This window comes from Trachemys scripta, chromosome 3 (genome assembly GCF_013100865.1).
Source record: "Trachemys scripta elegans isolate TJP31775 chromosome 3, CAS_Tse_1.0, whole genome shotgun sequence".
NCBI lineage: Eukaryota > Metazoa > Chordata > Testudines > Emydidae > Trachemys > Trachemys scripta.
The window spans coordinates 50,883,476-50,908,689 of NC_048300.1; the positions used below are offsets into that span (position 1 = coordinate 50,883,476).

Consider the following 25,214-nt stretch of genomic DNA (forward strand, 5'->3'; position numbering starts at 1 on the left):
GGGGGGTCCGCTGGGCTGGGAGGTCCGCGGGGCTGGGGGGGTCCGCTGGGCCAGGGGGGGCGCCGGGCCGCCGGGGGCCGGCAGTGCTGGGCGGGCCGGGGGTGGTCAGCCGGGGGCCGGGGCCGGCACCCCAGGGCCCGAGCCGACCCAGGCTGGAGCCGCCGGGGGGCCAGCCTGGGCCGCGCCTCCTCCCCCCACACCCTCCTTACCTGCTACAGGCTTCCCGCGACTCAAATGTTCGCGGGAAGCAGGGGAGGGGGCGGAGACTTTAGGAGGGGGCGGAGTTGGGGTGGGGGCATGGGCGGGGGGCGGGGCCCCTGGGAGTGTCCTCCATTTGGAGGCACAAAATATGGTAACCCTATCATATTAGTAGCTGACAAATTGCACTAACTTGAGCATTAGCCTATGCCCTCTGCTAGGCCAGTCAACTTGAGTCAAAAGCACCACTATATTCAAGGTAAAGGTTTTTGTGTGGCTGGGCCTTGAGCTGGGGCCAATGCAACTCCAATCAACTTTACAATGAAGACAAGCCCACTGAGACTATCTCCTGCAGAGGGCAGTAGGGAGCCAGATTTGTAGCCAATCAGACAAGTCCAATATGCTGTGTTTTTACCAGGAGAGCCCAGGTTTTCTGCCATGACGAGTGGCTGTGTAAGCAACCAAAAGTATGTATATTTGCATATTTTTCTGTGTATCAAAAAAACAAAGACACTTTGCTAATATTTCCTTATGCTTTTACCTGCCCTAGAGAGACAAAGTGGGTGAGGTAATACTGGGCCTACTTCTGTTGGTGAGATAGATAAGCTTTCGAGCCACACAGCTCTGATCTGAAGAAGAGCTTTGTGTGGCTTGAAAGTTTGTCTCTCTCACCAAGAGAAGTTGGCCCAATAAAAGATATTACCTTACTCCCCTAGTGTCTCTAACATCCTACCACAAATACAGCTACCTTTACCTGCCTTGGCAGATGTCCTGGAGTTGGCTGTTGGTGGAATTCAGCAGCAATGGAAGAAAAAAAAAAAACTCCCTAGTGCATGCCCAGAAGCAGCAGAGGAAGAATAGCAAATTTGGTATCTGCCTAGCAAGAAGTATTTGTAGTTTCCAGGGGCTTTATTTCCCATATAGGGAATAGGAATATACCCACAGACTGACTTCTACAAAAATGGCTCATTGTACATACACTACTTGAGAGTCATAGAATTTCACAAAAAAAGCTTGTTAAAATGGTGTGCACGCACACACATTATACACTAATAATACTAAAGAGCCATACAAGAGCATCTCCAAAGTGCTGTATGTTGACCAGTTAATCTACACAACACTCCTGGGAGGCAGGGAAGTATTACTGTCCCCATTTTACAGATAGGAAAACAGAGGCTACAGGGAGATGAAAGGTCTTGCTCAAGATCACAAAGCAGGTCAATGGCAGAGCCAGATTAGTGCTCGGGGATTCCTAGCCCCTAACCCCATACGCTATCCACTGCCCCCTTTGCTCCTGATCTGCACAATACAGTGGAGAGAGGGCCGGGAAGAGGGTCCAAGCAAGGCATGGTGGGCTCTCAGCACACGTACTGGGGGGTTGGTAACAACCAGGAACGGGGCCTGGGGAGCGGTGGCCCTGGGTCTCAAGCACGAACTGCAGGAAAACTCTTCTGGCTTTGATCAGCCACCGCCACCACGCACCAGCCTGCACGGACACCGCACCGCAGCCAGGCCCGCTAGGGGCCTGGCGGGCGCGCGGGGGGTTGTAGGTAGGCGCTCAGTGGGTCTCCCGCCCGTAAGTTTGGGGGGCGCCTCCCGCAGCTCTCAAGGCCGGAAGCCCGCCAGGGGCTTTCCCTGCACAAGCGGCGGACCGCCCCCTAACTGGAGCTGGGCTCCTGCTGGCAGCTCACAGCACAGGACGTGGCAGCCCCGGGAGCTTCCCAGCCGCAGCCCCATTACCTGCAGCGGCGTCTGCCCGCTGTCTCCGGCCGCTCTGGCGAGTTCCTCCTGCCCAGGGCGGGAGCAGCGCCCGGAGCCCAAAAGTAACAAAGTCAAAGCAACAAGTACTGGGAGCCGCGCATGCGCCCCCGCCTACAGCCGCGGCGCCGAGCCCGGCCATTGCCCGCCCGTGTGTCAGAGCCGGTCCGGTGCCTGCCCCACTTGGAGCTCCTCTGTGCTCCTGAACCGCCACCACCCGCTCATCTGAGCGCTCCCCACGGCCCACTTCTCAGTGCCTCCCCCAGACCGCGCTGTCCGCTCGGAGCCTCTCTGCCCTCCCCGTCCCCACGGTCCACTTGGTGCTCGCTCCCCTTGCGCCCCACAGTCTGGCCTGTGCCCCCGCAGCCTGCCTGCTGCTATGCTGCCCTCTCACTGCCCTGTCTGTGTGTCCCCCCCCACACACTCCCTCTGTGTCCCCCGCCACTCCCAAGTTCTGTGTCTTCCCCTTGTGATGAAGGACCCCCTCCCCCCCTCATGCATTTCTTGTTACTTCTTGTTTTCACAACGCTGAAATGGTAGCGTTGTCGAGAATATTGCGGAAGAGGCAAAAGTGTTCAATAAATATTTCTGTTCTGTATTAGGGAGAAAAAGAGAATGTCCAGTTTTACTGTGGTGAGTAAGCACTTTCCACTCCAACAGTAACTCAAGAGGATGTTCAACAGTACTAGCGGCTACTGAAGTTGGACATACTTTAATCAGCAGATCCTGATAACTTGCATCCTAAGTTTTAGAAGAGCTGACTGAAGCACTCCCTGAACCAATACTGTTAATTTCCAATAACTCTTGGAACACTGGGGAAGTTTGAGAAGACTGAAAGAAAACTAATGTTATGCCAGTATTTTAAAAAGGTAAATGGGACAACCTGGGTAATTTATAGGCCTGTCAGCCTGACATCAGTCCTTGACAAAATAATGGAGTAGCTGATATGGAACTAGATTAATAAAGAATTAAAGGATGGCAATATAATTAAAGCCAGTCAACATGGGTTTATGGAAAATACATCTTCCCAAACTAGGTATCATTTTTTTACAAGATTAGAATTTTGATTGATAAAAATCATAAAGTAATAATGTGGATATAATACTCTTAGTCGTCTGTAAGGCATTTGACTTGGTACTGTATGATGTTTTGATGAAGAAACTTAAATGATACAGAATAATAGGCAAACATTAAATGGATTAAAACTGGCTAAGGAACAGGTCTCAAAATGTAATTGTAAACGGGGAATCACCATCAATAGTGTCTGTTTCTAGTGGGATCCTGCAGGGATTGGTTCTTGGCTGTACACTGAAAAAAATATAAAATCATCACTGATAAAGTTTGCAGATGACACAAAGACTAGGGTTGTGTGTAAGTAAGCTGAAAGGTAACTCATAATGAATAATCTGATTTGCCTGGTAAAATGGACACAAGCAAATAACATGCATTTTAATAGAAATCATACACCATGTATGATCAAAGAATGTAGGCCACACATACTGGATGGGGGATTCTATGCTGGAAGCAGTGAATCTGAAAAAGATTTGGAGGTCATAGTGGATAATCAGCTGAACATGAGCTCCCAATGCCATGTGGTGGCTAAAAGGACTAATATTAGCCTTGGGTACATAAACAGGGGAATCTACCTCTGTATTTGGCACTGGTGCGACTGCAACTGGAATATTGTGTCCAGTGCTGGTGTCCCCAATTCAGGAAGGATGTTGATACAATGAAGCAGGTTCAGAAAAAAGCCACAAAAATTATTATGGGACTAGAAAACATGCCTTATATGAAAAACACAAGGAGCACAATCTATTTAGCTTAACAAACAGAAGATTAAGGGATGACTTGATCATATTTTGTAAGTACCTACATGAGGAACAAACATTTGATAATGGGTTCTTCCGTCTAACAGACAAATGTATACAGTAATACAATCCAATATCCGGAAGTTGAAGCAAGATAAGTTCACACTGGAAATAAAGTGTAAATTTTTAACAGTTAGGATAATTAACCATTTGAACAATTTACCAAGTGTTGTGGTTCATCCATCACTGGCAATTTTTAAATCAATAGTGGATGTTTCTCTAAAAGATATGGTGAAGTTCAAACAGGAATTATTTTGGAGAAGTTCTATGGCCTATGTTACACAGGAGGTCAGACTAAATGATCACAATGATCCTTTCTGGCCTTGGAATGTATTAGTCTATGAGACAGTTGCAATCTCCCTCCAAATTTATTAAGATTTCCCCACCAGGATTATCACATCTGCAGACACAGCCCTTAGGAACCAGATTCATAAGGCATTTGCTTCCTGAGAGCTTACTTCAAAGCCACCTCTCTCTGCCACTCAGAGTGCTCAGGATTCTGATGCCACAGGCAAACCTGCTGTGGCCGAGAGCTGCAGCTCTCACTGTAAAGCAGTCCTTCTCCAAGCTGATCCGCCGCTTGTGCAGGGAAAGCCCCTGGCGGGCTGGGCCGGTTTGTTTACCTGCCGCTTCCGCAGGTTCGGCCGATCGCGGCTCCCACTGGCGGCGGTTCGCCATTCCAGGCCAGTGGGGGCTGCGGGAAGCGGTGCGGGCCAAGGGATGTGCTGGCCGCCCTTCCCGCTGCCCCCATTGGCCTGGAGCGGCGAACCGCGGCCAGTGGGAGCCACGATCGGCCAAACCTGCGGATGCAGCAGGTAAACAAACCAGCCCAGCCCGCCAGGGGCTTTCCCTGCACAAGCAGCAGACCGGCTTTGAGAAGCACTGCTGTAAAGCACAGCCTGTGGCCTACTCCAATTACCCCATTTTGGCATCTCCAAACAGTCATGGGACCACAGAAAACCAGCCGTGCTGTAAGCAGGGGTGCTTGCAATTCAGTAGGGGCGCTCTTCCCTCGAGGCTGTGTTGTGAATGTCATGCTATGCTGTAAAGGGATGTGGTGCTGCTAGAAGGGCTGCATTTTCCAGACTGAGGCAGAAAACCAAAGTTCAGATAACTGGCAGTCCTTACAGACCCCACATGGTGCTTGTTAGGATTCCATGACACGTGTGCTGGCCAGTTTCTAATCCAGGAAGTTACATTTTGCTTACGGGTGTCAGTTCAAGGTTTGCCTAAGATGTGTATCATTGTGCCCCTGCTTAGCTGTACTTCTCATTGAAGAAGGGCACTTTAACAAATGCCCTTCAGTCTTTTGCTGGGCCGTTTGGTGAACCGTGAGTGACCTCTCTGAAGTCCTGCTCCTGCTTTAAAGCTCCCTAGTGAACACACTAGCAGCTTTTCCCATCTGGAAGATGGCCATACTAGTTAAAAGAACAGCTTAGAATAGTACATACATAGTAATATATCTATATTGGGAGGGGGTTGATGAGTTTTATTCTTTTCTGTGTAATTTTGTGTGGAAGGGGAACATGTTCCTAATTGTCTGGGGGCAGTCCACAATTAAACAAGTTGTCCCATGGTATGAAAGCACTGCTTTCTGAATCCCCACCTCTCCTATAGTGTCTCTGACCAGCACCCTGGTTCTGCCCAGACTAGAGCACATGGGCGTAGTTAGCAGCCAAATAGTGGGGAAAGCTCTCCTGGTCAGAGCTCTGAGCCTCACTTTCCCACATACTTCAAGAATGGAGAATGCTGATCAAAGGTGCAGCAGGAGCAGCCCTCAGTTGTTAGAGCACAATGGGACACTGTCAGTCTAGCTTGGGAGGAAACAAACTAAGGGCTAACCAGGAGGAGGATAAACCAAAGTGGAAAGGAAGAGAGATGTGGAGACAAAACTGGGAAGCACAGGGGAGTGAATGTGGAACAGAGGCTGGATCTCCTGAACCACCACTGCAGTGTACATAGGGATTAATTCTGCTCCCAGCTACTCAGTGGTTAAAATAGATTGAAACAAGACTGGGAGCTCTTTTTGCTCCAGCCAAGGAGGAGGAGCTGTGGGGGATCACTTCTCAAGTCAGGGAGAAGAGGGAGGGCTACACTCCACTTTTAGCAGAGGAAGGAGGGCTGGTCCCCCACCTCTAACTCTTATGATAATTGCTGGATATACATATGTGCTTGCCACATACCTTACACGTAAGTTTAATCACTGTACGTGAGCTAAACTAAAGTTAAGTAAATAAAGGTGCAGTTATGTAATCATTACACTGTACACTGATATCTGTAGATTAAGATATATTTAAAGCAGAAAACTGGGAGTCAGGAGACTTGGATTCTGTCTTGGTTCTTTACTGACTGCATACTCTGCATATGTAATCCACATAAATCTCTTAATTAGAGATGGTCCCAAGCCAAAGCTTGGATCCAGACACCCCTTAATTTTGGGGCAGCATGGCTCCAAACTGTCCATTACCTCTTTAATGGGGACATCACTCTCCACAACTTATATGTTCTTGTTTTTCCATCAGTAACATGGGGGTGATCATGATTACTTGAGAGGAAAGTCCTATATAATAGTACCTTTGGGACATGTTGCTATTATTTATCCTTCACTACATCTTCCCTTTTCATAATGGTGCCCATTAGCACTGCTATCATGGCAGCTAGGAGACTCTCATCTTACAGCAGCAGAATGCTAATAGGCTGTCTGTGACAGAATTGGGAATAGAACCCAGAACTCTAAACTCCCAGTCATCTGTCTTACCCAAAAAAACATCCTCCCTCTTTTGAAAATAAATTCTTGCCAGACAATAGGCCAGAAGCGTAGTGCATATGTTCTATGAGTTTACCTAATGTTCTATGGTTCCCCCCCCTCTCTGGATCTCCTTCTCCCTTCCTCCACAAAAAGCACCAAATCATCTGCAGTAACAAGACACATGGCAGGGAAATTTTGAAATAGAGCTTCAGCATTAAGTCAGCCAGGGTCTCCATTGTAAATGGTTGTTCTAGGGGATTTAGAAATTGGCCATAAACATTTATACAAATTTAAAACTTAGCCCCAAGACAAGTGGGTCAAATTCACTGCTCAAGTAAACAGGTTCAATTCTATTCTAAACCACTAATGCCAATGGTGAATTTACCTGAATGTATGTATTCTCTTCTAATTAGGTTCCCACACCTTAACCATAGCCATGGTATCAAAGGTCTTGGCTACACGGGGAAATTGACTGGCAGAGCTACAGTGGAACAACTATTCTGGAATAATTCCCCTGTATGGACACTCTATTTCAAAATAAAAGTGAATTTATTCTGGAATAATCACTCTGCTTTGGAAAAGGAGTAATTATTCTGAAATAATATTGTTCCAGAATAGAGTATCCATATGAAGGAGTTATTCTGAAATAAATAAATTATATTGGACTAGCTATAGCAGGATAGATATTCCTCTATAGCTATTCTAGGAAATTATACCCAAGTAGGCAAGGCCTTAGTGTATGTATTTTACATAGTCTCAAAACCAAGACTCATTTGGTTGGTTGTTTTACTGGTTTCATAAGCTATTTGTGCTCTTCTTTCTTGTCTTTTTTAGGATTAAGAAGATTTGACTCCCATAACCTCACTTTGGTTAGAACATCTGATTTTGTGGCGGAATACAGGTGATGTTCAGTTATCTTGACATTGAACTGGATCTTGTTGTTAGTGCCTTTTGCCTATGTGTAACATAGCTTTTTTTCTCTTTCACAATGGTTGGTAACTTACAGCCTTTGCATTTGCTTCTTTCTTGCCCTGTCTAGACAGGCTTTTTAGCTAAGTAGTGTGATTTTGTTTATCTCTGATTTCAACAGCAGCACCACATTTCACAAGAAGGGGGGGTCTTGTAAACAGTTTTTTGTTTGACACTGTCTGTTCTTCTGGTGACAAAAGCCACATCCTTCCACTAGTTAATAAACATTAAATTTCACTGCTGGGGACATATGGAAACCCAGTGTAGGACCTGGGGAGCAGGTCAACAAAATTTGAAATCCTTCCACATTAACTTTATTTTGGATGTTCTCCATCCACTTTGACAGCTCTTTAGCACCCAGTTCAACAAGTGTGCGAGTATTTACATTTACATGTGTGACTCTCTTCCTATGTGGCTTCTATCCTTGATCAAGGCCACTCTCTATGCAACTGCCTTCATCCTCTCACTTGTGGCTTTATCCTTCACAGCAGGACTTTCCTTGATGGGTGAACTCCCAACATGGACATAAATATGCTCAGGACCTTGGGCAGCAGGTGGTCTGAGGCTTTACCATGCATAGCACCTCTCCCTGTGGTTTTGGAGTTTTCATTACTGCTGCTCTCTGACTGAAGAGATCTATATGCCTGGATTGCTGTTACTTACACATCTGCCTATTCAAGTCTATCTTAATGGATCTAATTCAGGTTTCTAGCCTGATGGCCCATTGCTACCTCTTAATCCTTGCTTTCATCTAGCAATCTGTTTTACAAGCCTCATAAAGGATTTGATGTAGCCACTATGGCTATGTCTACACTACACTTCCTATGCCAGCTTAGCTATGTATTCTTCCGTTTAAAGACCCAAACCGTTATATGTAACAAAAAAACCCAAAAAACAAAAAAACTTACCTACACAAAAATTAAAAGTGATTTTGCTACTCTTCCTTGGTTATGGAGCGGGAAGAAACTTGCTGGGTTCAGACTGTGTGGATTTCACAGAACTTTGATTTGAATTTCAACTCAATATAAACCAAAGGAGAAAAGGCAAAACTCAGAATGAAACTGCTACATTTCATTAAGTTCTGTAAATTGCTTATGGATTTGTAAAAGATAATATCTGTGAGGTTTCATTTAACTTAAGAGTCCTACCATGTGGCCATTAGAAATAGGCTTGAACTCTAAAATTCTGATTTTGATTGTACAAAAGCCAGGAAATTCAGTGTTATGGTTCCCACAGCAACAGGAACTCTTTGCTGCTTTGCGCATATGCATTACTTCCGGAAGGTGGTATGAGGTCTCCACTAATGACACTAGGATGATCCTACTGAGCATTCCCAGGGAGCTGAGTGCCAGGAACACACGCCAGGAGTGTTACAGGCAGATTGGCAGCAGGCTTCCTGGTGACAGGATGAAGAATGCCTTACATATGAAAACATATAGTATAGTTGTAAAAGCGGACAGCTCTGAGCATGAGCAAAATGTCTGGGGCCCAGTCATCAAGCCACCATTTGCATAGACTACTCCCACTGAAGTCAACTGACAGGATGCTCAGGCCCCTGGTGGGCACTCACTTACACCTTCACTTCCTTGGAAAGGAGGAAGACAAACATGGAATGAAGAAAGAAGGAAAGACAACAAAGACTGTCCAATGATTCTCACACCCACATACAGCTTTAAAAAATACATGTCATTACCTAGCATAGATTGAATTGTTTTTCAATAGATTTTTTTTCTCTGTAGTGTTCTGCTTTCTTTCAGTACCTCCTCTTTCTCTCTCCCCCCCTTTTTTTTGTACATATCTTTCCTTCTCTGTTTCCAATGTTCTCTCCTTTTTCCTCTTTTTTGTTACTTCCCTTCTGTTCCCTCATTCCTGCTCTCAATTTTATAGTATTCTCTCCTTCTGTTTCATTCTTCCTTTCTCATGCCTGCTCTTTTCTTTTACTGTGATCCTTATTTCTCTGGATATCGCTCTCTTTTTTGTTCCCTCCTCCATCTGAACATAAAAGGGTGCATGCGTCTTTGATGCATCTCCTCCAGCCATAGGCAGCATATTTCACCAGATTGTGAGCCATGTCTGACTTGGGAGCAGTAGTATGGTCAGCTCTGTATAAAGGGGAAGAAAATGGAATGCAGTAATTGCAACCTGAGCTCAAGCATCTCACTTGTCATCTGTGAATTCATGGAGGAGAATAATAACTTTTTCAATAAGCAATAGCAGCTTGCAAGGTGCATATTGTTTAGCTTACCAGGATGCTTTGTGTGCTGTACCTTGTTAGAGTTAATTGCTTAAGAGAGCTTTGTCAACAAAAGCTGAGTTTGTTCAGCAACTTTGAAAATCAGGTTGCTCATTTAGGTGTCTAAATATGGACTTAATTTTGGCCTGTATGATTTGCTCAAGGTCTTTTCCTGACAGAGCTGGGAAGAGTGACCAAGTCTTCTAGACTCCCCATTCCCAATGCTACACAACACTGCTTCAGAAGAGCAGATGGTACTTAGGGGATGCTAACTGGTTATAATTAAATTTACGTAATCAGGAAGACTTCAAGCAAATTGTGAAAACATCCACAGTGTGATTCTGATAGCCATCCTGGGGGAGAGAGTTTTATGAGTGAGATAGGCCCTAACAGTGGGAAGGCATTGTCTCTAACTGGTTAACTAGTTGTCCATTATACTTGGGAATGGCAAGAAAGATAAACCAGTCAATCTGAATTGCCTTGGAGGTACCTTAGGTGATAGATGGGTTCACAAAATCTTTCTCCTAGATTAGGCTTTTATATATCAATAATAAGCTGGTGGCAGCCAGTGCATTTCATAGAGGGCAGTTGCCCCACCCAGACACGTATATTAAGGAGTAAGCAGGCAACTGCATTCTGCAACTACTGCAGTTTCTGAATCAATTTCAAGAGAAGCCCAAGAAGTAGAGAATTTAATAATCTAGTATGATGACTGTGAGTCCTGATACAAGAAATTATCCCTATGTGCAATATACCAGCATATGCTAAAGTGTCTTTCTGACCCAGGCCCATAATGAGAGCCACAACTGAGCTGGCACTGTCGTGAAGGGCTGAGAGTGAATCAAGCTGTGAAAAGATTGAAGAAGACTTTCGGGGCCTAATCTCACAAAGCTGATGCATGTGGAATTCCTGCTGAAGTCGATTGAAATTCTATACGTATTGGATTTGCTGGATCTGAATCTTATTGAAGTCACTATCTCCTGATAGCCTGTCTCGCGGGTGTAACTATAGGTCACAGCAAAAAATGGATACGTGACTCAAATGAATTTCCAGCTCTGACAGAGCTGTTCTGGTCTTTGGGAGCAGTGAGCTATTCCTACTTGTTTTGCAATTTTTAGGGGGAGATTTAAAAAGCACAAAGGGGAGTTTAGGTACCCAACTCTCATTGACAGTCAGCGGGAATTGGGCTCCTAACTCCCCTTTGTGCCTTTGAAAATCTCCCCCATACATATGACTTGCTACAGGAGCACCTTTACTCAAGACTGGATTGGTAGTTGTCCAGAAACCTGAGGGTTATAACAAGTTTGCATAAAATGGAGTAGATTACAGCCACAGTATCTTTATTAGAGAGGTGCTGCATGGGAAGCCCACAGGTTCCAGCATTGGATGGATGATATTGTCTGCAGGGACCTATGGTTTCCATGGGCTGAACATCAAGATTAAGCCTCAGGAACGCAGCCAGCTTCACTGTAGAACTCTCTGCTTGCAGGCTGCACTTTGGCCACTGCTGATTTAATACATTTGTATAAGCAGATGGTCAGGTAAGAAAATATTAGCAGACGTGCTTGCATGTTTGTGTTTCACACATCAAAGGACCTGACAAAGCCTGGTTAGTCTTCCTTTAAAAATCAATTGAGCAAGATGCATCTCCCTGGGCTCTACAGTATGGATGTTAAATGGATTAAGTCTAGTGTGGGTTGCACAGCTTTATTTTTTGGCCTTGCAAGGACCATGTTAAATCCAGGGTTTTAGTCCCTTTGTTTTAACTGATGTAGTTACCTGGCAGGAAATGGCACAATTTAACCTATGTCCTGAAATAAAATATTCTTTTGTGTTCTGGTTTAGAATCAAACACAAAGAATTTTAATTCTTTCTTTGTGATTTTCCTTTTAAGTAGCAGAACAGAAAAAGGCTATAGGGGCTTCAAAATACAGGATTAATTAAAAAGATTTATAAAGTTATTAGAAATATTGTCATGAGTTTTTTATTAATTTATTTTATTTTTATTTAAATGAAAACAGTTTTGATTGTTGTTATTTGTTGGATATAAACACTCTCCTGAAACTTCTGCAACCTAAACATTGCAGCATTGTTCTAGGACATGAGAACCAGACAATAAAACTTCATATTAGGATTTCATTTTATTACTTATTTTTGTACCAGGCTCCAAAGTAGGTGCTTTACAGAACAAAGGGAAAAGGAACCAAATATAGACAAAAGGGAAACAGGTCAAACAGTTGTCATTGTCCAAGATGAGTAAAAAGTATAATGGAAATAATCAGCATAAATAGTAAAAAGTACATTAGATTTTTACATATTGGTTTAGTTTTAATGATTTGAAATGTTATTAACAGACTTAAGGTATTTTTTAAAAATACAGACTTTTTAACCAGACAGTATCATTTCAAGTTCATGGCAAAGAAAAGCTGTCTCTAAAATAAGAAAAAAAAGAGAATTATTTCACATCTTTTAAACCCTATCCATTCTGAAACCCTTTCAAGCATTCCTCCTCTATATTATTCAGGTCTGTCCAGGACTCAGACATGTTAGGTTTGGCACTGTTGTTGGATCCATTCAGAACTCCACTTCATCATTATTTTGATTATGGAGCTAATGTGCTGTTAAGAACAGGAAAAGAAGCCATGCACAAGTAATTATTTTGGTATTGAATAAATCTGGGTCCCATAATGTAAAACCTATTGACATATAGTCACATATAAAGAACAGAAGTACTTGTGGCACCTTAGAGACTAACAAATTTATTAGAGCATAAGCTTTCATGGGCTACAGCCCACTTCTTCGGATGCATATAGAAGAAGGGGGCTGTAACCCACGAAAGCTTATGCTCTAATAAATTTGTTAGTCTCTAAGGTGCCACAAGTACTCCTGTTCTTTTTGCGGATACAGACTAACACAGCTGATAGTCACATATGTTACTATAGCCACATATGTCAGAGAAAAGATGTATAAGCATCATGTAGCTCACCTTCCTGCCAATGTAGGTTTGTTTTCTCCAGTATACTTTCTAGTGCTTTGCCCAGAAAGTCTTAAATACAGTATCTCAAGTAGTGGGACTTCTTCCATTATTTCCCTTGGGCAACTAATCCACGGTGTAACAGATGTTACCATTAGTAATGTATAGCCACATGTATGTCTCACTTCTTCTTTTCTATGTATATATTACAGTCTAACATCATCCTCTGCAATTTATCTTGATCTGACTTTTGCCGTTATCACCACAAAGAACTGTTTCTTTCCTTATTTACACTCTACCAAAGAATGCAAGTTATTTGCACATGAATCCTCACAGATGTTTAGCAGAAGACACTCACTTAAAATTTCCTTCAGTTTGGCCTTTAATATGTATTTTTTGCTTACTGAGAAGACACCTCCTAGTAAATTTGATAATGTAAATTATTCGCTGTTCATTAGCACGTGCTTTGTAACAGTTCTGCCATTGCAGGCTCTGTATTAATGGAACTAAATGACACCTAGCAGAGAGTCGTGTGTTATACCAGTATAGAAGTGTTTATACCGGTATAGCTTATTCCAGGCCTTTTCTATGCTTAAAAGGGTTTCCCAATATAGATATACTGGAAAAACTATACCTGCAAATGCCTCTAGGAGATGCAGCTTATATTGGCAAAAGAGTTTTTTAGCTGGTATAGCTTAAACTAGTTCCCCAAGTGGAATAAGCATACATAATACATCTTTTGCCTATTCTGGCAAAAGGACTTTTTTTACTGGCATAACTGTGTCTATACTAGGGCTTTTGCTGGTATACCTGTGTCTGTTAGGGGTGTGTTTTTTTCACACTCCTAACCAACATAGCTATGCTGGTAAAACTTTCTAGTGTAGACCAGGCCCCAGTTTGGGAACCAAAGTAAGTTATGCCAGTAGAAAGCACCTCTGTATTAGTTCAACTGCATCTATGCTAGAGTTTTTACTGGCATAACTATGCCAGCAAAAAAAAAAATCACATCCCTAATTGACAGTTATACTGTAAGGCCTTGTCTACACTGCCACTTTACAGTGCTGCAACTTTCTCGCTCAGGGGTGTGAAAAACCCCCCTCTGAGCGCTGCAAGTTTCATCACTATAAAGTGGCAATGTAGACAGTGCACCAGGACTGGGAGCTACTCCCCGCGTGGAGGTGGTTTTTTTTAAAGCAAGCGCTGGTGCTGCGACTACACAGCCACGTTAAAGCACTGCCGCAGCAACACTGCTTAGCGTTGCTAATGAAGACATGCCCTGAAACTTTTAAAGTGTAGACCAGCCTTACGTTGTTTCGAAAAAACAAAGTGGATCCCCATTGTTAAGATATAGGCAATTAAGTGTGTGCTTAGTAGACAAGTAAGTGGCACCTGCAAACCAGTCCCTCTACACAGGTACCAATTAGGGCCAGTATTGCAGTTCTTACACAACCTTTCTGCGCAGCAAAACTCCCATTGTCTTAAGAACTGCAAAATTGAATCCTGAGAAAGAGTTCCCAAGTCATAGAGCAGTTAGTGACATAAAACAATGTGTAATAAACAGGCTGTGGTGTGCCACAGACTTTTTAAGGTCATATGACTGAGAAATGTTATGTATTTGATTTGACAGCATTCACCAGTATTTTGGCCTAGCACAGTAACAAACACAACTTCTCCAGCTACCGACTGGCAGGGAATGGCTGGAGAGGAGGACACTGAAGTAAGAGAAAAAGCTGTATATTTAAACAGTTGTATTTGTTATTGCTGTAAAAATAACATAGAGAGACTTTTGTGCCAGGACTGTGGCACTTTGCAAATGCTGATAACACAAATAATGTGAGCAAGCTATCTGACCTGGCTGGCATCACCTGATCTGCGGCACAGTAAGAGGCCAAACATTTCTATCCATTCCCACCATAACAGTCAACCTCTTGTCTGAGTTATTTGACTGGAGAAAGTCCATAAGGAAAAGCAGAACTCAGAGTATAGAAGCAGAGAGTCTGAATGTCAGAGTAATCTGGACTGCACAGTTAAAGGGAGACTGCCTTCATCATGGTAGTGCTTATGATATCCTGGAGTTCAAGGTCAGATGAGTTGTAGAGCCTTTTTTACACTGAAATGTGGCTCTTGTTACATTAGTTAAATATACTTTTTTTTTACTTTGTGGGACAGATGCAGCCCTGGTCTCTGGCATAAGTGAGCACAACTTCCATTGATTTCAGAGGCTTCACTGACTGAATATGGTGTTTTGGCTATAAGGAGGACTTGATAGGTTATGAAACTGGCCTGGGCTACAAGACTTTCTCTGATGTAGATTGCTGGTTCCAATCCAGCCCAGGCTGATAGTAAGTAAAGGCTGTTATTCTCTAATGGCTCTTTGGTGGCCTAGATGTGATGATTTTGATCCAGTTGTTAGCAGACAAGTGTCCACATCACAAAACCTGACATCAAAATTGGCTCCCTTTCTGGCAGCCACAGCAGACAGGCAAAGGATTGGGTGGACCATGGAAACTGATGAGCTCTTCTCTCAAGTCTAAAATGAATCCTTCCAGGGCAGGGTTGAAGCACACTGGAGGACAACATTGGGGAGGCTCACACTGCTACTATCAAGCTGTACCTGTCCCATGGACACATAGAAGTATGGAGGGCTGGTAGTTTGTCACTTTTTACCAGCAAGTTATTCATATCTGAATGAAAGAGGAGTTGCTTGCAGATATAGTATTGAGGGAAGGCCACCACCAGGTAAAGATTCCTTTACAGTATCTTGCAATGGGCTAAGTGCCGTTTTAATGAACTGTATGTGGTAGTTTTTGGACTGGAGGGTGCTGTTGCAAGAGGGTACTCGGGGCTAAAGTGGCAAACAAGTATAATAGTGACCCTGTGTCCTCCTGCTTACTCATCCTTAGCAGTGAAGGAATTTCTCAAAGGAAGAACCTCAGTGGAAAAAACTACTTAGGAACCAGTAACCTAGAGCTCTACACTGCCATGTTGAAGAACTGCATTTGACAGTGGGACCCAGGTTCCTGTCCCAAGGACTGAGGGTTTGCAGAACCATAGAAAAGGATACGGAACTTTTCTTTTCTTGGTCACCATTTTGAATTTGGCCCAAATCTATAATGACCTAGAGTTTCTGTTAGGTCGTCTTTGTGAAATAAGCTTGATCGCTTCCCTTCAGTTCTTAGGAGCCGATCCTGGGCCCATTGAATTAAATGTCCAAATTCCCATTGACTTGCATGGTACTTTTTCTTAGTGGAAAAGTGTCACAGACTGCATTCCCAGAACTAATACTAATTGGCAGTCACAAGAGAGAGGCCAAAGACTGAATGCAAATACAACTCTGAGTCAGAATGTGAGGGACTATCTTTACTAAAAATTAGGGGAAAAATACTGAATTGCCCCATCTTCCCCCCACAGGTCAGGGATGAGATCCATTGGGCAGTTTACACAGCTGCTACATGTACTGTACCTGTTCTGTGGATAAAACGATTATGTCAGTTTTCAAAGGTGTAGGCCCAGCACTTACCATGAACATTACATTCTGTGGGTTTACTTGATAAATGTCTAACACTCAATGTGCTTTAAATTAAACAGAGACGAATAAGAAAATATTAGAGATGGGGATCAAACCTGCAGCCCCAAACTGAGCACTTCTGAAATGTGGGGAAGTTTGTATATGAGCCTGAACATCACAGCTCCAGATCCATAGACCCAAACACCATATCCAGATATCCTGCTGCACAGCTGCAGCCTGGGCCCACTTCTGTTCAATACACACGATGCACAAACCACACGTGGCATTTTTCCTAACATGCAGAAAATGTCATATTAACATTTTCTCAAGCAGGAGCTGTTCAAACATGGCTCTAGTTATGACACAAAATAGTTGTGTACATGGAAATATAAATCTCAAAAAGTTAAGGACACAAATCTTCACCCACACTCAGCAAATAGACTTTCCTGCTGGGCACAACAAATCTGTTTGAAATGTCCATGTTGCTTAGGTTAAATCTGTACGATTAAGTCTAAGTCTTTCACACTTTCTCTTTTAACCCATTACAAAAGGCTTGTAAACATTGTGCAGATATGCCCAGCCAACAAAGCAGCCATGTCTGAGAGCTGCTTTGGAATGAAACTAAAATCTTGTATTTATTGACCCCCCCTCCCCCCACCAACTATTGACTTGTATTGAAACTGTCAGTCCCTCATATTTCATTCCTTGCAGCCACCTTAAATCCCCTGTCTGACATTTTAAATGCACCATATAGGTTCCAATACACATTTCACAGAAAGAGCTAGTATAAAATTCCTGACTTTTCTTGTTTGCATGACAAAGAGAGAATGGCAAATCCTGCAATTGGAGCAGATAATCACTATCCTGTGAAAAGCCTGCAATCCACATCCTTTTTTTTTTCAAAGCTGAGCTTCAACTGTGTTTGCTCAATAATTTTATTTTACATGTGGAGCCTATAAATCTCTTCCAATACACATTTGACAACGAAGAGTCTTCAACCTAATAGGCTGGACACCAGCCATGAGAGAAATCACTTTCTGATGAGAAGATTTTTGCCGCTGAAGGATCTACCAGTAGCTTTCACTTTCCATAATAGTACTTTTTTGAATAGCTCTTACAAGTGACTACTGACATGAACAAGGACTGTGTGGGTAGATAAGGGTTCCAGGATCAGGCCCTCTGACTGATTCAAAGAAAAATCAGAATGCATGGACTATAACTATTTTACAACTGTTGACTCTTCTCACTCCCCAAACTTCTCCAAATTCAAGGTTATGAGTTCATCACTGGAAATGATTTGTTGGAAAATCTGTGTCTTAGGGAAGATTTTGTCAACTACAGTCTTGCCACTGTCCTTCATTTCAATGCAACTCATTGCTAATGCTATATCTGTCCATGCTACCATTATGTAACTCAGTGGCTCTCAACCTTTCCAAACTACTGTACCCCTTTCAAGAATCTGATTTGTCTTGCATACCACCAAGTTTCACCTCACTTAAAAACAACTTGCTTACAAAATCAGACATAAAAATACAAAAGTGTCACAGCACACTATTACTGAAACATTGGTTACTTTCTCATTTTGACCAAATGATTATGAAATAAATCAACTGAAATATAAATATTGCCCTTACATTTCAGTGTATAGTATATAGAGCAGTATAAACAAGTCATTGTCTGTATGAAATTTTAGTTTGTACTGACTTCCCTAGTGCTTTTTATGTAGCCTGTTAAACTAGACAAATAGTTAGATGAGTTGATGTGCCCCCTGGAAGACCTCTGCATACCCCCAAGGGTATACATACCCCTGGTTGAGAACCACTGATGTAACTCAAAATGTTGCATCCCGATGTATCAGTGTTCAAAACAGCGTTACATTTAAATTGTTATGCAGTGTGGAATGCCAGAAGGAATGCAGGAAAGGGCCCAATTCCTACAAACACATCTGACACTTACACTTGCAACATAACTCATGGGAGTAATCCCATTGAAGTCAGGAGGATCAGAATTGTCTTAATCTATATTTTGTAAACCAATGAGCACACTGATGGTGCTTAAATAAGCTAATGAATTAGTGTATAATATCATACTTCTTAAATAGAATCTAAACATCCCCAAATTTTGGTTTGGGAATCTGTCCATAGATCTGAATTTTATGGGTTATCCTATCCATGACAACATAATGGAGAATGTAAATCTATAAAGAAAGCTGCGTATGAAAAGCCTTTAGAGACAATTTGGGCAGTTACTAAAGTAAAGTAACCTTTATTAACCTTAACCTTTAGTTAGTAAAATAACTTTTTTCAAAAGGTTCTATTCCCTTCCTTCACCCTTTTACACCAGTAGGCTCAGGTTTATGTAAACTATAGATGGGCCAAAAGAGGGTAGTTTTATTTTGGCTTGACAGAACCTTAGTAGTTGGGTCCTCAAACCAGGCCCTATTCAGAAAGAATCAAGGGGTTGGGTTACATTTTTTCAAGTTTGCCTTATCTCTGTAGAAACAAGCAAAAACAGTGGAGGCTGGTGACATCTGAAGGTGGGCTCAACTTCAGGCCCATCTACAATTAGAAGAAATGTCAATGTCATGTGACCTCCCTGTCTGGAAAGGATGAAACCTTAGAACTCTCAAAAAATGTCAAGTTGCTCTAACATTTCATTGATCAAGATGCTATTTTTCAATTCCCTCCTCGTGGGGCTTGTGAGGAATTAGTCTTCCAGTTGTTATGCATGCAAACTCCAGGGAATCAAATGATGTAGACGTTTCAAAGTTGAAAAGGTAACTTAAAAAACAACAACCTGATTTACCAGGTTAGCTTTATTTCGCATGGACAGCCATCTGCTGTGATAATTGATATTGCTGAAGCAATGGGATGGGTGATGGGGACTGTTGGGCAGACAGTATCCCCCAAAAGCAGAGTTTGGTTTCTGACAGTTGCCAAAAGATACTCTATGTTTGTATAATGCAGCCTTTTTAAAAACACAAGCTATGTTTAAATCTACAAGAGATAAAATTGAGGACACTTTTTTAAAATGTAGAAACAGTACATTTTCAGAGTTCTATAATTCAGAAATATCTTGTTTGGTTTACAGGCAATAAGCCATCAAAATGGTAGGATTTGTGATTATTTATCACTGAGCATGGGCTTGGCACAGTCCACAAAGATAAAAGCAGTCCCTGCCCCAAAGACCTTATGATTTAGAATTAAATATTCTTAATATCTGTATTGTTTTGAGACTGAACTTTCACCTGTCCCGCTGATGAATTATGCATCTTAAAGCTATTGTCTGCCCAATTGTAGTTGTGAGCTCCTTATGGTAGGAACTGTGTCTTCCGGGGAGCAGTACTGTGGTGGTGTACGTAAATGATAATTTCATACTCTGCAGAAATGTTCCTTTTGACCCAGACTGAGCCTGAGACATTTCAGGCCACTCAGAGCTTTGGAGGGCAAAAGTGAAAAAGGAGCTAAAAAGCCTGGAAACCCTGTTCCAACCTAAAATAACTGGAGACTCTCCTAAATATTTCTTATATTAACTTCACAGCACATGAAGGTGTTAATATGTCTTGTTACTACCAATGTGAGAGTATCCCTTTCAAGTCCTCTGCTTCACCTCCACTTGTGGAATTTGTTGTGCCAGTGGGACCGGACTTGCTATAAAAATCCAGCACATTAGGTCCCTTTCCCATTCAGGCAGCCTGGGAGCTTGAAGAGGCATCTCTGCCAAGAGCAGCCTCCAGGGAGAGTGATCGGTTCATCCATTCTGATAAGCTGTTTGGTGACTGACAGAGGATGAGTGTGAGGCTTGGCTGGATGGTCTGTGTACTCTGCCTAGCCACCACTGCCAGTGGATTAACCCAGAAAAAGCTGAAGGAGGCTTTGCTGGAGAAACTGGGGCTTTCTGAGGTTCCAAAACTTCAGAAGAGAGACCTAGTGAATCTAGTTATCCCAGATCACATAAGGAACAAATATATCTCCATGTTGAGGAGCCACAGAGTGAAGAGAAGAGCCTTGCCAAGTTTGGCTGGCATCCTGAGAGGAATCCCGGGCAATGCAGGTAAAAATGCTAGCATTATTACAATTAGTTTAGCAAAGCCCAGATCCAAACATCCACTGAATTTGGGGGAAGTTCAGATCCAGATATGCATCCAGACTTTCTGGATTCCAAATATATAATGGGCTGAACAAAAACCATAGTGCCAAACTTGGGGGAATTTCAATTTGGATCTGTTTCTGGAGCTGAACGTTACAGCTTAGGACCCTTCTCTATTTATTATTATGTGGATAAAATAGATGTGCATAAAGTATTGATGGTTTAAAGACTAAAGCATAAAAAGGAGGATTGCATGGTCATTACAATTGCTATTGGAGCAGGTTGAAAAGTGGGTTTATTCCTACAGAAAATTTTGACAAAAAATTAAAAAATATTTTTAAATCAAAACCTCCTCCCCTCCCCCACCAGTTTCTAGCTAAAAATTGCAAAAATGTCAGTTTTCATTTTTTTGACCAAAAAAAAAATCAAAACATTGTGAGGAAAGCAGGTACTTTCCATGCAAAGTTTTGTTTAGTCAAAACTCAGTTTTCAGTCAGAAAAAATTTCAGCAGGAAAGTTCTGATTAGCCTTACATGTTATATTAGTGCTATTTATACCCAAAATCTCAGCAGGCTCAGCATTCAAAAGATTTACATTGTTTTCCGGGGCAGTTACCAAAGCCAGTTGTCTGTTTAAAACAGTCCAACAGTCGGTTTTCATACAGAGTTCTGTAAAATAAATATGCCCAGTCATTGGTGTTTTTGAGTTCTGGGGGAAATAAAATACTTATTCCTTCCCATTATCCACCAGGTTACAGAGAGCCATGCAGAGGGCGATGATGAGGGCATTTACAAGGCATTGATTCAAATGTGCATTAGAAAAGACGTGCTTAGTACCTGTGTAGGGACTAAGAGGCCCACTCTTTGGAGTATGAGATGAGTGTGTTGTGATAATTAGGAATGAAAGGGAAGTGTTAGGGCTTTGCTTGTGTGGGATGGACATGATGCTGAGTCGGGCTCTCCTTGTTGTTCCCAATGTACTCAGATATTGCAGGAGAAGTTCTCTATTCTGATACCACACGCCAGAATCTGGTCTTTGACATGGAAGGGAGAATACCTGAAAACAGTGAAGTGACCATGGCTGAACTAAAACTTTTCAAAAAGCCCCTGAACAGAACGAACATGCCTACAACCAAGCAATCTCACAGGCCAGTCACTAATGCCAGAGTCAGCGTGTACTGGGTGCAGATCCAAGCTGACGGCACCAACAGGACTTCCCTAATTGATTCCAGGTAAGAAATTATCCTTTAATGTGGATATAGCTGCATTTTAGGGACTTGGTTTTACTGGGCCTGATTCTGATGTCACCTACACTTGTGTAAATCAGGAGACACTCCAATGAACCCAGTGGAGCTACACCTGTAAACAACTGGTGTGAGATCAGAATCAGGCCCACAGGCCTTGCTCTGGCACAATTCCCACCTGAGTAAAGACTGCAGGCTCTGGCTTTGTATCCTCTTTTAATTCCGTAATGAGTTCGTAAGAGCAAGGGCGTCTTTATTTCTTACAAAGATTGCAATATTCATCTTGAAGTGGCTGTATTTCTGTAATTTGTCTGAAAGCTATACATTATTATACAGTTAAAAAATTGCAATCTTAATCATTAGTTCTAGTCTTTTGCTCTGGCATAGCTTTCTGTCTCATTCACATCTCTCTCTCTCTCTCTTTCTGTTTCCTATTTTGAAAACACTGATGGATTGCTGGCTTTTCTTCTTCTGAAGATTTATTTCATTGGTCATTGACTATGCAAATTCCGTACAGTGGCTGTGATTCTGCACCACTGAAGTCTATGAAAGCTTTGCAGTTAACTTCAGTGGGGGCAAGATCAGACACAAAAGCTATAAAACTCATTTCTGCGTAGAACTTTATAGACCCAATTCAGCTCTGGCAAAAACAGAGGTAAATGACATTGTTTTTAAAGGGCTTGCACTTGTTTATGCCAGGGCTGAATATGGTCCTGCATTGTCAAAACTCTGTCAAATCCTAAGGAATTCTTTAATGTGAATGGATGTAGTAGTTCTTTAGTTAGTACCTCATCATTTGCTACATGAGTATATCTATATATCTCTTAAAAATAAGTGTTATTATTTTTGACTAAAGTTTAATAATAATTGCTATCCATTAAGAATTATTGTACAGTCAGGGCACATGGCAAACTAGAGGGACTAAATTCATCTCTGGTGTAATACCATTGTTATAAACAGAGTTTCACCAGGCATTATCTGGCTGAAGACAGCTATGAGTTGCAGGTCCTATGCCTTCAATTCCCTGAAATAGACTCTTTTTTTTGTCCCGACCTTGTCACACAGGTTGGTTCCAATAATGGAATCTGGTTGGAGGAATTTTGATGTGACCCAGGCTGTACATTACTGGCTAAAAGCCAAGAAGCCGGGACCAATGCTTCTGGAGATTTGGATTGAAGGAGAAAGGCTAGGCAGCTATGCCTCAGAAATGGCCAAAGTCGTGCGGTTTACCTCTCAGGATCCTTTGGATAAAGCCCTGGGCAAACCCGAGTTGGTACTTTATACCCTCAACCTGGAAGAATATGGGTATGTGTCTTTGGTATTTGGTCGCTAATTCATACAGAAGATAACATTTCAGGCCAGGTTTGGATAGGCATGATTTAGTTGCAAAACTCCTAAAGTGGGTACGGTAGGCGAAAATACAAGGTGGTCTTAAAGTTGAATAGAGAGGTAAATAATGTTTCACAATTAGAAATGAAATGAGCCACAAAGTTTGGATAAAGATCTGGTTTCAAACTTCCTAAAATTTGGACTATTTGGACATGGGGTTTTAGTTAGGCCCATTCTAGAGCTAGGAACCAGCTGTGAAGTTCAGATCTAGATCCAAACTATCCCAAAGGGTTTTGATTAGGGTCTCTAGTTGTAATATATTTTACAAATAATCATTCAGATCACGGAAACACAGAGAGAGTAGAGGAGACAAACATATCTGGGCTGGGAAGGATATTATTGAATTTTTAGAGCCAGAGAACAGAAGGACTGATTCTCCATGGCCTTGCATCTTGTGTAGTCATTTACACAGAGGAAAAGTAAGTGCAAGAGTTTGTAAAACACTCCTGTTCTGATATGATAGCATTTTACACTTTGCACTGTGTAAAGGACTGCACAAGGTGGATAGCAATGGAGACTCAGGCCCAAAGGATGCAGCTTTCCCAGTTAGAAATAAATCACTGCAAATGGAATAGCTAGGAAGTTTCTTTACTTTAAAGCCTCTCCTCTCCCCAGATTTACTGAGCTCATTTCTGTACTTAAATACTTGAACTAAGAATGGGTCTGAACCCTCACCTTGGATCTAAACATCCCTGAATTCTGGGGGCAGGCGGGGTGCTAATCCAGAGCCAAGCTTTGCAGCTCAGGCCCTTTTCTGATGTTAATGACAAGGACTGTTCTCCCCCCCCCCCCCCCCCCCCAATCTTTCAGCATGAGTCCTGATTTTCAGTCACAGAGACATTATTCCTTGGCTTTGCTTTTTGATAGGGGGCCTGGAGACTGCAAGGAGGAAAGCATGATGAAGAAACCCATCTGCTGCCGGCAGGAACACTACATCAACTTCCGAGAGCTGACCTGGACTCAGTACTGGATTATTGAGCCTGCGGGGTACCAGGCCTACCTCTGCATGGGGGGCTGTGTGCAGGCCAAGGGCCTCTTGCGCCGCTTTGGCTATGGAGAAAGAACCTGTGCCGTGGTGGAGAGCTCCCCACTTCCCATGATGTACCTAGTCAAGAAGGGAAACTACACGGAAATCGAAGTGGCTGAATTTCCTAACATGATCGTAGAAAAATGTGGCTGCGTTATGGACAACATAGCAGTGGTGTAAAATAAAGACACATGGCGCGGGGCCTGGCTGCTCTTGCAAGGGGGAGGGGACCTTCAGGAGTCCTTTCCTCCCTTACATTCCACAGAGGTAGACACAGTCCTAGAGCTTGCACTCCCTGTGTGCATGGTGCAGGTAAGTGCTGCCATCAACCCTAGGTGCTGCAAAAGGGTTCCTAGACATGCCAGCTGGTTGTCGGGGCTGGCGCAAAGGACTTTGCATATTGCATCCTGTAAAAAGGTTTGGGCAGTTGCCTGGAACTGCATTTGCTCCTGTTGAGGAATTGTGCCTGCCTGTGTCTTCTGCTGGCCATGTGACTCCAGTCATTGCATCCAGTGTGGTGCCCGCCACTAATGCATCCATGGCCGATAAAGACAGTCCGTATATACACATGTGTTTTGCTGCCCTGTGTACTTGATAAATATGAAGCCTGGCTCTCTCCTTACACCGGTGTAATGCCATTGACTTCAGAATCAGACTCATAGTGAACGCCTGCAGAGGAAAGCAGAAGTAGCAGTGATGTTTTCCAGCTGAAGAACTGTTGAACCAATCATTCTTAACACTGTGTTGAAATCTCATACCCAGTAATTTTGTCTGTGTGTCAGTCCTGACCATAAAAACATACTTACCGTGAATCACAGACCAGAAGCACTTAAATGTAAATACTTTACAACTCAAAACTGTCTATTTCTCATCTTTATACCATAAGTTTAGGGTCTGATCCTTCAATCCTGAAGTCAATGGGGATGCTGGGGGGTAAAGACTGCTCACATGATGAGTAAGGGTTTGCAGGATCAGGCCCTTATTTTTTCAAGTTGTATGTCACAATTATTCCAGAGTCGATTTTTTCCCCTTCCATCTTGTATATTTTGAAACACTAGGAAAACAATAAAAGTATAAAATTAAAATGTTGATGTCTTTTGTTGGTAACTATTACTAGCGAGGAGGGTGCTTTATTGTGGGACAGATTACTGACAAATCTAAACTGATAAATCCACATTCATGTAAAATATACCTGTAATGACTAGACAA

At 42.6% G+C, this 25,214-nt stretch overlaps 2 protein-coding genes across 2 annotated transcripts in view; one reads left to right on the forward strand and one right to left on the reverse strand.

Moving 5' to 3' along the window:
• Positions 1-2,075, reverse strand: part of TMEM63A (transmembrane protein 63A) — a 40,330-nt gene extending 38,255 nt beyond the window's left edge. The window contains exon 1 of the mRNA XM_034764698.1: positions 1,939-2,075. The gene's annotated coding sequence lies outside the window, so the exon portion shown is untranslated. The remainder of the gene's footprint in view (positions 1-1,938) is intronic.
• A 17,970-nt stretch (positions 2,076-20,045) lies between these two features.
• On the forward strand, positions 20,046-24,228 carry LOC117875590 (left-right determination factor 2-like). Its single transcript, XM_034766962.1, has 4 exons — positions 20,046-20,310; positions 21,331-21,577; positions 22,655-22,894; positions 23,846-24,228. The coding sequence occupies exons 1-4, from the start codon at positions 20,046-20,048 to the stop codon at positions 24,183-24,185; spliced, it is 1,092 nt and encodes a 363-aa protein (XP_034622853.1). The 3' UTR covers positions 24,186-24,228.
• Positions 24,229-25,214: the final 986 nt, after the last annotated feature.